At 41.0% G+C, this 14,591-nt stretch overlaps 2 protein-coding genes across 2 annotated transcripts in view; one reads left to right on the plus strand and one right to left on the minus strand.

The window, feature by feature from the left end:
* The window catches only part of snrnp40 (small nuclear ribonucleoprotein 40 (U5)), a 31,128-nt gene extending 20,179 nt beyond the window's left edge, over positions 1-10,949 (plus strand). Inside the window, exon 10 of the mRNA XM_068011537.1 lies at positions 1,451-10,949. Within this exon, the coding sequence (XP_067867638.1) occupies positions 1,451-1,500 (50 nt within the window). The 3' untranslated portion in view covers positions 1,501-10,949. The remainder of the gene's footprint in view (positions 1-1,450) is intronic.
* Positions 8,741-14,591, minus strand: part of LOC137347245 (uncharacterized) — a 33,490-nt gene continuing 27,639 nt past the window's right edge. The window contains exons 4-5 of the mRNA XM_068011538.1: positions 11,338-11,413; positions 8,741-9,685 (exon numbers count right to left, since the gene is read on the minus strand). Of these exons, the coding sequence (XP_067867639.1) occupies positions 9,408-9,685; positions 11,338-11,413 (354 nt within the window). The 3' untranslated portion in view covers positions 8,741-9,407. The remainder of the gene's footprint in view (positions 9,686-11,337; positions 11,414-14,591) is intronic.

Genomic DNA, 14,591 nt, shown 5'->3' on the forward strand with positions numbered 1-14,591 from the left:
AAGGGATGTAGACAAAAGTATGGTTGAAGACCAAACTCTCAATAGTGGGAATGAAGTTGGAATGGTAGAGATTATGGAAAATGTTCTAGCAGGTGTAATGGCTGAGGAGTATCTGCTGATGAAGCAGAGGAATCATGGGACAAGGAATAGATCAGCATCGAGGTATGAGCAGGTACCTGTAGCTGGTGAAGGTTGGTGAAATGAGCTGGGGCAAAGGTTACTGGACTGTAGATCTACATTATACACTCAAGGCCATCTGTGGGACTTGAACTCGCAACCTTCTAATACTGATGCTGTGCATCCTGTTCTCATAATATAATATTTTCAAAAACTTTGTATTCATGGTTCTTCAACCAATAGGGTTTAAAATCACAGCTGTGCCTTTTTCTGATGTCAAATTACAGAATTAATAATTGTATTGTGATTATAATATACCTAATTTAATTATTATTGGTCATTTATCTCATTTGCTGTTTTCGACATCTTGCTGTGATCTGGCTTTGGAGATCCGATAGCATACTACCTCAGCCAGGATAGCAGCATACTGACTGCCAGTTCAAAACCAAAGAAACTGGAAACCACCTCCTCTGGAGTCCCTAGCCATGCACTTGACATGGGTGGCATTAGGGACAGACTGAAGTTCTGCCCCTTACAAGACTCTGCAGATACTAGCAGTACAGCTTGGGACCTGGCATAGTGTTTTACCCACTATATTGATTTTTTGGTATGACACTCATCTCATTTCTGTTGCCGAAGGTTGAGAGTTCAATTCCCAGAACGGACTTAAGCACATAATATAGGCTGGCAGTTATGTTGTGGTAATGTCACTGGCTAGTAATCCATGCTTTTTCATGCGTTTTTCTCTTTCCATATTTGTAAAAGATGCTGTCATACAAGTAATATGTTATAACACTGCTCAAACCCATCACTTTGCATCATAAGCTGAATTTGATTACAAAACTTCAATTAAAATCCCCATGTAGTACCGTAATTACTATTAAACAAACATGGTTGGGAAAACTAACTCATGACTGATTTGTGGTTTCTGAATATTTTATAGTGGCAGACGTAATCGAATAATGTTAGTGAACATAAAGATGTTGAATAATTAGAGAATTGTTTCAACTTTCTGTTTGTGTTGTATTTGACATTTTGCCAGAGACGCTTCTTTGCCAGTCTCTCTTCTAAATCATAAACCTCAGTAGTGATCATGGGTTACTGAATTGTGGACTTATTACATTAGTCTTGTGGCCCTATTTAATGTCTACAGTTGTTGTAGTGGTCGCCCAGTGGGGCTTTTTTTGCCTAAGCAGGAGTAAGTGAAAGCAGATCAGTAGGTTGGGTGCAATATTTCAGAACAGGCCTGGGATTTCTAATTTAACTATAACTACTTGTAACATCTGAGCTAAAATGTAAATTGACTGAAAGCTACAATTTTTTTCCCCAACAGTTCTTTCAGCATCCAGTGACAAAAGACTCTACATCGGAGAGATACAGTAAAGAGGAACAGTTTGTGCAGATGAAATTGTCTGACTTCAACTGGCAGCTACACAGAAAATGTTCAGTTACCAGAGGAGAAAAGTAATGCTGTTAATTAAAATATATAAGTACTTCACAACTGACCGCACCATGGGTGATTTTAAAGCCCATCTTCTGTTTCATGACTTGGCAAATGAGCCTGGCTGTTTTTGGAGGTCTGGATCAGTTTGTACAGTTACTGTAGAAAGCAAAGTGAGTGTAGAATCTGAATCTATACAGTTTGAGTTGTAAAGTCTAGCCTGTGTTCAGTTTTATATCATGGCTGTACTGTTTTATAGTCTATCGCTTCTTTTTAATATTCAAACAAAATAAATTGACACTTTTGCTTACAACTGTCACTGGAAATGGATGCAGAGGGTATGACTTAGAACACTTTCAAAGCTTTTTAGCTGTTCAGCCTGTAATTCACATTTTGTCTTTTTTTCATCCAAGTATCACAGTTAGATTGATGTATTGTTATATGGGTGACACTTGTCCTCCAGGTTTTTACATTTCTGAATATTTACCAATTGCTAGTTTGAGACTAGTAGTTGAATATAGTCATTGCCTGTTTATTTGTCTGTGCCCAGTGCCGGAAGGAAAATATCTTCATTGTTTCACTCATTTTTAAATTTGACTGATCCTAGTTTAACTTTAAAAATCAAATCTGTGCAGCCTGCTATCTTGTACCATTCCACTGATTTGGTACTTGTTACTTGACAGAAATTCCTTGGGCAGTGATCCCAGCTGTTTTGCTGGCATTAACTCTCTTAGGAATCCCCAACATTGGCCTTGTTATTTCAGTACCCGTGGTGAGTATCTCCAGCACGAAGAGTGCATCTCTGATGCCCACTAGCTCTCAGGCAGGTACATCAGATGCTGCTATTGTCTGAAGTGGGTGCTGGATCCCCAGAGGATTCCAACAACCCCTTGGTCTCCTTGATGGTTTCAGACCCCTATCAATGGAAGAACATTTTTGGATGATCTGGCTTTAGAGATCCAATAGAGCTCCATTTCAGCCAGGATAGTAGCCCTTTCTTGAGTGTACTGGCTGCCAGTTCAAGATCAGGGAGGCTAGTGCCAAGGAAACAGCTGTTGTGGAGTCCTTAGCCATGTCCCTTTGCCAAGGCCCAGCAGCTACTGGCAGTACAGGTTGGGACCTGGCATATCCAAGTCTTAGTTGGTTTTCTAGCCTCTTTACCACGCTTCTGCTGACTTCAGGGACATCCGAGGTATGGATAGCTATATTCATTCTTGGCATAGTGTGTAAACTATGAAGAGCCTTCTAACACCGAGCCAGCTCAAAATGCTGTTCCACTTTCATACCTTCTATTGAATATGCAGGCTAACTCAGCATTTTTTTAATAAGAGTCCAAACTATAGATTTTTTTTTTAATGTAAACTGCTGATGAAACTTAAATATAACCTCAAGTGTTATGAAGAGGAGGCTGGAGAATGATTGGGGAAATTTGGAAACTATTAATTCTCAAAAAAAAAAAGTAACAATTGAAAAGTAACATATAAAGACCAAAAAATTGGAAACCCCAGAGGCAAAAGCCGCGATCAGCAAACTTTGAGGAATTAAAAAGCGACATATTGCAGGTGCTGGAAATCTGAAGTTAAAATTGATGGATAAACACAGGTCAGTTAGCCCCTTTTGAACAAACAGACTAAATTTCAGGACATTTATGAAGAAACATAACCGCTGAATGACCTTTTGTGCTTTGCAAAATTTGAAGGATGCTTGCTGCTTTAAAAAGAAACTTCATGCAGGAACTATGGTTCCAGCTATTTATTTATCTGCTTGGATTATCAGCTATTGCAGTACATTTAAAATGCGAGTTCTTTTTTTTGTTGTTGCATTTTAAACCCAACAAGGTAGAGAACACCTTTCTCTTCGTTGAGCACACTGTTGATGTCCCCAGTTAATGTACTATTTTAGAGCCTGCAAAAATTGTTCAGCTTTTCAAAAGGAAGGAAAGCAGCCCTCAAGAGACCTAAATCAGCAGTATTAATCGTTTGGGGAAAGCAGGTCCTGTGTTTGAAAACAAGAACACAAAGCAAAGTACAAAGTCTGCATTTTAAATTGTACTCCTTACAACTGGATACATGGGGAAGAACATTGGGTAATGATATAAATGGCAGCTATTGCTGCTGCTCCTGCTGGTGTATTCACATTGTCCAAGAGCCTTGAAAAGTGCATCTTTATCCAGCCTCTTGTTTGACAAAGGAGTAGTTTGGGCTGTTCCAGGATTAGTCCCCTTTGCAACAACGTTTGGCATGGCTTGCACCCAGTGTTGTCATTACGGGATCTCTATCTCTCCTCAGTGCTGTATGAGATCAGATGAGAGTCTTGAAGGCTTGGGGAACAATAAGAAAGATTAGAAAACTGCTAGTTTGTTCTTTTGAATGCTAGCAGATCCAAAAGTGATGACCTATCTCTCTAATGGGATCCTGTGCATACCTTATTCGCAAGTCCCTGCTGAAGTTTCATCCTTGATCACTAAGAATATGTGGCAATTTATTGTTCACGGTCTCTCGCACGATCCTGACTGAGAGGATGAACCGAAGGCATTTTTCTCAGCCTTCGTTCTGTTTTATGGCTTGTAAATTATGCGTAGGAGGGCTCTGGAGATGGAAAATCCTGCATTTGTTTGATATTTCTGTTGCACCATAGCAGGAAAAAACAAGGGCCTCACCATTACTCCCCCACAACAGGTGGATTAAAAATTTTAATGTGGCTTAATTATTCCCAGCACGTATCCACAGCCTCCTTTTACAGCAGCTGATCGTGCCCTGCCTTGGAGAGGCGGAACTCTTCATCAACATACTTAAATTGTGCTCCAATAATGCACTTGGGGCCCAATTTAAAATTCACTTCACTGTTGCTGTGTGGGTTCCCAGGTGTCAAGAAATCCAACTGTGAAAGTGAGGCAGAAACTGTCAGCTTCACAAAATAACTGCTTATTCCAGCATGCTTTGTGGGCCAGGAGGAGTTACAGTGCTCCACCAGGCCACAAGGAAGCCTTCAGAGGAGGATAGGACCAGACGTAGACCCCTTGAGCCTGTTCCACCACTCAAGGAAATCATGACTGATCTGTGACTTAACTGCATGTACCTGCCTTCTCCCTCTATCCCTTAATGCCTTTGGTGAACAAAGATTTATCAACCTTAGAGTTAAATTTACAATGACCAGGCATCACTGCCATTTGCAGGAGAGTTCCAAACTTATACCATCCTTTGCATGTAAAAGTGTTTTCTAACTTAACCTTTAAACGATCCAGCTCTAATTTTAAGCTATGTCCCCTACTCCTAGACTCCCCAACCAGCAGAAATAATTTCTCCACCCTATCAGTTCCCCTTAATATCTTGAACACTTTGATTAATCACCCTTTCACCTTCTAAATTCCAGGAAGTACAACCCTAGTTTGTATATTCTCTCCTCGTAATTTAATCCCTAGAGTCCAGGCATCATTCTGGTAAATCTATACTGCACTCCCTCCAAGGCCAGTATATCCCTCCTAAGGTATGGTGGTCAGAATTTTCTCAGTACTCTAGGTGTGCTATAACTAGGGCTTCGTATAGCTGCAGCATAACTTCTATTCCTTTCTAGTCCTAGATATAAAAGCCAGCAGCCTTTTTGATTAATTTCTATACTTCTTCATGATATTTTAATGATCTATATACATGGATCCCCAAGTCACAATGGACCTCCACTGTATCTAACTTTTCACCATTTAGAAAGTATTCTGATTTATCCTCTTTAGGTCCAAAGTGGATGACCTTACATTTGCCTACATTGAAAGCCATTTGCCAATTCACTCAATCTATTAATATCTCCTTGTAAGTTTATGCTTCCATCAACACTGCTCAGAGTGTGTCATTGGCAAACTTGGAAATGTGGCTCTCGATCCCATCAGCTAAGTGTTTCTCCCGCTGATTGTGGTCTCTCTCTTTCTTTCCCTGCCATAATCACCTATTCCTCCTCCCCTCAACCCTGATAGCACTTCTCTACCTACTTCATGATCATTGACCTTCTCTCCACCCCACCCCTCTAATTGATGGGGATTATCTCTGGCTGAAACCTCTTGTCGGTGGCTCTCCCTCCTGGCTGCTCCTGAGACTGTCAGTTTGACAGTCAGGAAACTGAACAACAAAATGTTAATGAGGTCCTGCCATTAAGTTCATGGCTTTGCCAGGTTCTTCAGCCAATTTCAGTCTGCCCTGCACCCTCCCCTTAAATATCAGGGCCAAGGAGTAAACTTTGTGGAAAACTGGAATGTAAAGCTACATTTTACCCTTTCATGGCATGTTGGCTTATTTTTTCTTTTGAACGATTGAGCCACCTGGACATATCTGTAGAGCTACCTCAAAAACTGTGTTGGAAGAGAGCAAGTTGCTCAACAAACTTGTTAGCCAGGGAATGTGTATTTCTTTGGGAAGATCTAAAAAAAAAAATGGGAAAAAAGTTTTAGAAATGTGAAGTAAAATATTTAGGCCTCTATAATATGTTGCCTGTGTTTGAATTGACAGTAGATTGATTTGGCATGCCTTGTGTTAAACATAAATTGATAATGAAGTCAATATGTTGGAAGCGAATAGGATATGATCTGGTGTTCAAAAGCAAGATACTGTGGATGCTGGAAACTTGAAATAAAATAGGAAGGGAATAGAAGGATATGGGCCCCGGAAGTGAAGAAGGTGTTAGTTTAGGCAGGCATCAAGATCGGCGCAGGCTTGGAGGGCCGAATGGCCTGTTCCTGTGCTGTACTGTTCTTTGTTCTTTGTTCTAAAAACAGAAATTGCTGGAAATGCTCAACAGGTCAGGCAGCATATGTGGAGATAGAAACGAAGTTAGCATTTCAGGTCAATGATCTTTCATCAGGACTGGAATATGTTGGAGATACAAAAGGTTATAAGCAAAGTCAGAGGCAGGGAGGGGAGGAAAGAATGAGAGAAGGTCTGTGAAAGGATGAAAGGCAGGAGGTGTTAAATGACAAGGGATGATGGTGCAAGGCAAAAGCAGATGATAATGAGACAAGTAAAGAAACAAAAATGGATGTAGAGGATGTGTAAATGGCAATAGCAGAATCATTACCAACAGCTGCTGTCTGGGGAAAAAAAGAATAGGAGCACAAGGAGTGGTGGGGCTCTGGACAGTGGGTAGAGAGGAGATAAAAGGGCAGAAGTTGCATATCTTATGCTTGTGTGGGAAGGGAGGGGATGTTGGCCGTGATGGAAGAGTGGACCAAGGTAGCACAGAGGTAACAGTCCCTTCGGAATGCTGAAAGGGAGGGGAAAGGAAGATGTGTTTGGTGGTGGCATCATGCTGGAGATGGTGCAGGATAATCCTTTGAATGTGGATGCTGGTGGCTTGGACGGTGAGGACGAGGGGAACCCTATCATGGTTCAGGGAGGGAGGGGAAGGGTTGAAAGATCTGGTGTCAATGGAAATCTGGTTAAATCAGAATAAATGAATTGTTTTTCTACTTGAGACTGCATTGATTAGTCAATGTGTTTTTTGACTGAAATACTTTTCTTAATATAGATGTAATGGAACATGTTTGCTGTTTAAGTGGTTGAATTCTTGCGCTCATTAAAGTGAAGGATGTCAATGCTGGGAAATGAAGCATTTTCCCACTTCATGAATCCCCAATTCATGCATGCAGTGCTGCATCCAAGCACTTCCAAGGCATGTATGGTATTACAAAATACTTACCACACAGAAAAAAGCCATTTGGCCCAATAGATCCATACCGGTGTTTCTGCTCCACACGAGCATCTTCCCATCTTTCTTCAGCTAACCCCAATATATAGTGTTTAGGTGCAGAGTAAACCTCGATCCTTTCTCCCCTGACTCGAGGCACAGAAGAACACCCTGTATGGTCAGGGTTTTTCATTTCCAACAGCAGGTACCCTGTGAAGTTCTAAGTGAAGTTGCCAACTATAGGGGCAGTTTTGAGCTTTGGCCTCATCTCCATAAGGAAGTGAGGTGAGACTCTACAAGCTTATTTCATGTAAGACCCTTACATAGAGAGCAATATTTCATCCCAGCAGTCTGAGGTTTGTTTGAGCTTCATGAACCATAACACCAGGGTTTGAAAACCAGAGATGGCTCTTTGGGCAGTAGTTTGGACACTTGCTGTATGTTACAATGTGGTCCTTAATATACCTCCCCATTTGTAACATATTATAAGCGCACCCAACTTGGTGTTCGCCTCAGGAGTGTTCAGTAGTATTAGCAAATCATATTTTGTCAGCTTAAAGATCTTATGCTGCAATACTGCCTTTTGTTGTGCCATTGCTTAATGTTGGGACACATTGATTTAAGGTAGGACCACCCAGAGGTATGCTGCTCATGCATTGTTCACTTGCATTTCTATAGTGTCTTTCACAAACTCAGGACATCCCAAAGTGCTTTACAGCCAGTGAAGCACTTTTGAAGTAGTGTTATGAAAGTGCTTTTTCAAAAATTTTCTTTTGAGGACTTGTGGTTGAAGATTGTAGAAATGGATTCCTTTGGAGGACTGAAGTGATTCCATTGATGCTGGACTGTTTTTTAAAAAAAGATCACGGGAAGGACTTTGGGACTTGAGCTTTCTGTTTTAAAATAAAACACTTATTGGAAGTCACATGTCTTCAGCTAAGTAAACAACAGGTACCTTCTGACTATAGGAGTTGTTTACAGAGAAGTGATGTCAAGATTTATTGTGGTCAAAAGTTGGTTTCATTTTGAATACTGTTTTGAGTCAGTTGGGTTTGCAGCCTGCTGAGAGAAACTCAGCTCATCTTTTCTTCCCCTCTCTGAGAAACCCTGAGAATCCAGTGTGTGATAGCTGAAACCCCTGATGTCACATTTCTCTTGGAAAGCCTGCCAGATTATTCTCTCCGCCTGAAAAGAACCGCTCCAGAAAGATCCCAGTGACAGAGATTTACGGGTAATTGGGATGCCAGAATAAAGGGATAACTAATATTGTTCCATATCTTCTCCTTTTCCTTCAAGGATTAACAAGTATTTGGCCAAAGTATTCTTTTTGTCTATTTTTGTAAAAAGATCTCTGCAGAGAAAACTTCTTTATTTTTTCTTTAACCAGTGTGTGTGTTGCGCTTAGGTAGAAGGAAATTTTTATATTTCAATCTGTGTGTTAATGCTTTGCATTCAGGAGACTGAATGTCTCCTAATAAATTGATAATTTTGGTTATTTGTTAAAGAAACCTGGTTGGCAGATTTTATTTTAAAATAAAAATCGAGTATATAATTGGCTGTATAGGTAACTGGGTGAACATTTAAATATATGTTATGACCTGTGGAGAAGAGAAACTAGAGAAAGACAGTGCACACCTCCAGCCTCGCTCATAACAATAGTCACTGCTGTAAGAAATGTGGCTGCCAATTTGCGTACATCAAGGTGCCACAAACAACAATCAGAGGATCTGTTTTTAGTGATGTTGGTTGAGGGATAAATAGTGGCCTTAACACTGGGTAGAACTCCCTTACTCTTTGAAGTAGTGCCATGGGATCTTTCATGCTCGCCTGAGAAGGCAAACAAGGACTAATGTTAATATCTCATTCAAAAAATGGCACCTCTGACAGTGCAGCTTTCCCTCAGTACTGCACTAGAATGTTAGTCTGGATGTTGTGTTAAAGTCCCTGGAGTCAGACTTGAACCCACTTCCTTAACCCAAGTATATATGTGGGCATCCAACAGGGCTCTGGCATGTATATATGGAGTAAACCCTACTACCAAAACTTGTCTAAAGATTCTTAAATAACATACATGCACACACCTAAAATTATTTGTGCCAAGTGCCAAATTACACTAGAAAAAAACTATAAAGTTGTGCTGTATCAACTAAAAAATTTATTGCTTCGGAAAAGCGGAGTAGTGCTACGGGAACTTTGCTAGCAATATACGGATGAATAAAATTATGGTAGCCCCGAGCAGTGCAAACAGTGCAACTACTATACAGCTAATTAAACCTACAGTCACTACCAGCTCTTCCACATCAACAGTGCAGTTTGCGTTATACTTGTGGGCACATAAACACCTGCAACCCATTATTAGAACAGAGATGACAAGAGTTAAGTGAGCTGCCAGTAGTATAATGACATCGCGCTCTAGGTGGTTTTGTATTGGGTCCTGTGCTGGTTGATCTTTGTGGATCTCTGTAAAACAAATAAAAAAAGTGGGTCATATTTTCAAATGAACCCAAGTACAACAACAGAATGTAAGATACTTTGCACTGGAATAAGCTTGCAAATCCAAGTTGGTTGCATGCAGTTGAAGGAGGATTTTTCATTTATATGGGGCCTTATCATGAATGATTTCACAGACAGAGAATTACTAAAGATACAAAGAATTATTGAGCAACTTGTTAGGTGGTCAAGCAAATACAGTAGTAATTTTGCATACAACAAAACTCCACAAAAAGCAATCATACTAATGACCATCTGTTTTCAATGGTGCTGATTGAGGAAGTTAATTGGGCAAATGCCCTTTGGTGTCTTGGTTCAAGTAAACATTAAAGATCCTATGTGACTGAGCAATTATGCTGTCAATCAGGAAAATATTCTGCTTTAAAAACAAATGCTGATTTCTGATTCAACATACAAAAAATAACTTCCCACTTACAGACTTCTGATTGGAATTTATATACAAGAAAAATTTGAGAGTGGGGGGGGGGGGGCTACAATTTTTCACATCTCTGCTGCTATCAAACAGGTAAGACATAAAATGAAGTACATAAAATCTACAGTACAGAAACAGACCATTTTGCCCAACTGGTCTATGCCAGTGTTTGTACTCTATATGACCTTCCTACCACTCTAATTATCTCTTGCCATCCTGTTTCTATATCTCTCTATTCCCTTCTCTCTCATGAAGCCTTCCCTTAAATGTGTCAACCATCTCATGTGGCCATGAGTTCCACATTCTCTGCGATCTCTGAAGAAATTCCCCCTAAATTTGATCTATTCATGACAGTGTTGTATTTATGTCCCCTTGTTCTGCACTCAGCCAACAAGCGGAAACTATTTCTCCACATTTATCCTATTTGAACCCCTTCATAAATTTTAAAAATCTCTATTAGTTCTCCTCTTTAAGCTACTCTTTTCCAGAGAAAAGAGGCCTGGCCTGTTCAATCTTTTCTGACAGTTGTATCCTCTCAATTCAACTTCCTTGTAATTTTTTCCTGCACTTCCTCTAGTGCTTCATGCAGTATGGAGACCAGAACTACAACAGTGCTCCAGTGTGGCCTAAGCAGGGTTCTATATAAATGTAACTTTATTTTCCTGTTTTTGTATTCTATTCATCGGCAATGAGCCATTAGGCAAGGGCTGTGATTAACCACAAACACAAGTCCTGTTTGAGGTTTTATGGAGCATTCTGAGTAGTAACAGATTTTGCAACTGTACATGTGTTCAAATTGAATAAACTGATTTTTTTCACGACCCTGGTGAGTTTATTTCGAAGTTAATACTAACCTGAAGGAAAACCATTACCAGCTCTTAAGGTCTCTTTAGGTCTAATGGTATTTGTTTCAAAATTCTGTGCTCTGCCCTCTGCAGTACTGCATTCTCTGGCTTAGATCGTGACCACGTTAAACAACGTTTAGTCTTCTGAACCTCAGATTACCATGAACAATATACAGGAGATCAGCTCATTATAAATATTTTTACGTGTCACAATCTCTTGTGGAAATAGGGTGAGCAACTTTACCCAGTGCATTTATCACAAATATACCCATATTTGTTCAAATCTAATGACATGATCTGCCATTGCAAAACCAGTCAGTATATGTATTTGTGCATAAAATTACCTTTCTTTGTTGATGTGATAGTTTCATGTTTTGTAGAAGTATCTTTATATTCCCCCAGGCTGATGACATGACTGACCTAAAACAAAAAAATGTTTGTATTTAATTTGAGTCATCAATTTTAAGACGAGGTGATGGGGGTAGGCTTCATGAATTAGTGCTCATAGTGCAGAAACTCGTGCAATGGGAGCACGTACTAAGAACTGGTGCCAGAGATCAGTGGGCTGTCGATTTTGCAGCAATTAATTTTACTAGTCAGAAAATTGTATTCGATGTAATGACCTCTACCTCTGAATGGCCGTGTGCACTTCCACCATGCAAACCTCTGCAGCGAGAGTGATAATTTGTAAAATCTACTCCATTACATCTGGTAACTCTCAAATATCACTCAAAACTTTCTGTTACTCATTCCACTCAACATTTCCACAATCCTCATTTTAGTAAGCAGCACACCATTTGTGCTCCAATGTGCCATGCCAGGGAAAGGCAAGAATCTGGTGGGTGAAAGTCATTGTTCTCCTTACAGTGAATTATGGGTTCAGCTTCCAGGAAGCAAGATGCTGCACACAATCTGGGAACACCACCACCTGCAGGTTCCCCTCCAAGCCACACACCATCCTCACTTTCGACTATATCGCCGTTCCTTCACTGTCGCTGGGTCAAAATCCTGGAACTCCCTAACAGCACTGTGGGTGTACCTACCCTACATGGACGGGGATATGCATGGAAAGTTCTTTACGCAGAGGGTGGTGGGTGCCTGGAATACGTTGCCAGTGGAGGTGGTAGACACGGGCAAGATGTATCTTGACAGGTACGTGAATGGGCAGGAAGCAAGGAGATACAGACCCTCAGAAAATAGGCGACATGTTTAGATAGAGGATCTGGATCGGCGCAGGCTTGGAGGGCTGAAGGGCCTGTTCCTGTGCTGTAATTTTCTTTGTTCTTTCTTTGTTCTATTACATGTGAACCCATCCGTATAAGTGTAATTTTAGTGCAGTAACTATCATTGGAAATAGATACGGTTTAGCATTCTCTTCATACATACCCTGAGGCACAGTGTGGCTTTCGTGCAGAGAGATCGACCGTTGACATGCTGTTCTCCCTTCGTCAGATACAGGAGAAATGCCGTGAACAACAGATGCCCCTCTACATTGCTTTCATTGATCTCACCAAAGCCTTTGACCTCGTCAGCAGACGTGGTCTCTTCAGACTACTACAAAAGGTCGGATGTCCACCAAAGCTACTAAGTATCATCACCTCATTCCATGACAATATGAAAGGCACAAGTCAACATGGTGGCTCCTCATCAGAGCCCTTTCCTATCTTGAGTGGCGTGAAACAGGGCTGTGTTCTCGCACCCACACTTTTTGGGATTTTCTTCTCCCTGCTGCTTTCACATGCGTTCAAGTCCTCTGAAGAAGGAATTTTCCTCCACACAAGATCAGGGGGCAGGTTGTTCAACCTTGCCCGTCTAAGAGTGAAGTCCAAAGTACGGAAAGTCCTCATCAGGGAACTCCTCTTTGTTGACGATGCTGCTTTAACATCTCACACTGAAGAGTGCCTGCAGAGTCTCATCGACAGGTTTGCGGCTGCCTGCAATGAATTTGGCCTAACCATCAGCCTCAAGAAAACGAACATCATGGGGCAGGACGTCAGAAATGCTCCATCCATCAATATTGGCGACCACGCTCTGGAAGTGGTTCAAGAGTTCACCTACGAGGCGGCCAACATCCCCAGCTTGTACACACTACTGATTCAGCGGCGCTTGAGATGGCTTGGCCATGTGAGCCGCATGGAAGATGGCAGGATCCCCAAAGACACATTGTACAGCGAGCTCGCCACTGGTATCAGACCCACCGGCCGTCCACGTCTCCGCTTTAAAGATGTCTGCAAACGCGACATGAAATCCTGTGACATTGATCACAAGTCGTGGGAGTCAGTTGCCAGCGTTCGCCAGAGCTGGCGGGCAGCCATAAAGACAGGGCTAAAATGTGGCGAGTCGAAGAGACTTAGTAGTTGGCAGGAAAAAAGACAGAGGCGCAAGGGGAGAGCCAACTGTGCAACAGCCCCGACAAACAAATTTCTCTGCAGCACCTGTGGAAGAGCCTGTCACTCTAGAATTGGCCTTTATAGCCACTCCAGGCTCTGCTTCACAAACCACTGACCACCTCCAGGCGCGTATCCATTGTCTCTCGAGATAAGGAGGCCCAAAAGAAAAGAAAGATACGGTTTAGCGTTCTCTTCATACATAAACTGGTTTATAAACTGAAAAATCATGAACTTACATGAGAAAGCAATTGGACAGTACTGTTCTCAGATACAGCATTAAATTCACTTTGTGAAAATTCTGGCAAAACTTTAGGTGATTAAATAGCTGGAAGATGATGTAAACCGTGGGATTAAAAGATATTGGAAGCCAGTCCAGCAACAAATGCCCCAAGGGCTCTGTGCAGTACTTATTGAAACCAATCCATTTCCCTTAACCTGGAACTGAATTGAAAGAATATTCAATACAGGGCACTTTGGGTGCCTTGTCACAGAATGTGAAATCTGTGTTGTTTGGTTTCAATGTGTGTGTATATAAGCAATACTCTGGGGAAAAAGGCTTCATTCACCTCCAAGAGGATTAATTATTTTTGGCTCTCGTGAAATATCATATTGCTAATTTAAAGTGTTAAATGGAATCTTCCTTTGTGTGACATTTCATTCAATTCAGCTACCTGCCAGCAATGTGTATTGTACATATGTAATATATGACTAGTTTGTTATGGTTTTATAATGTGATTTCTGTTTGTTGTAATTTATTAAAATAGCTAATGGTTACGCCTGAAAGTTACACATGGTGAGTTCCGACTGCACATAAAAAAAAGTCTCTCCATTGTAAAATTGATGGGTTACATTGTTAACAGGTGTCATGGTTTCTATGTCAATTAGATTCCTTTCTTCTTCCAAGGAATTGAGATAAAAGTCAGGAACTTTCTGCAGTTCCTCCATTCTCCCTGGATTTCTGAAAAATATCCCAGCTCAAGAGCATCATGAGCACTCTTAAGTATTCCAAACTCTCTCCTGCAAATGGCAATCGATTCTAGTACTGATTGATAATTTTTTGCGATCTAAAGGTATTAAGGAATATGGGGCAAAGGTGGGCATATGGAGTTAGGTTGCAAATCAGCCATGATCTCATTGAATGGCAGAACAGGTTCGAGGTGCTAAAAGGCCTACTCTTGTTCCTATGTTCCTATATTCCTAAATAGGGG

Source organism: Heterodontus francisci, chromosome 31 (assembly GCF_036365525.1).
Source record: "Heterodontus francisci isolate sHetFra1 chromosome 31, sHetFra1.hap1, whole genome shotgun sequence".
Taxonomy (NCBI): domain Eukaryota; kingdom Metazoa; phylum Chordata; class Chondrichthyes; order Heterodontiformes; family Heterodontidae; genus Heterodontus; species Heterodontus francisci.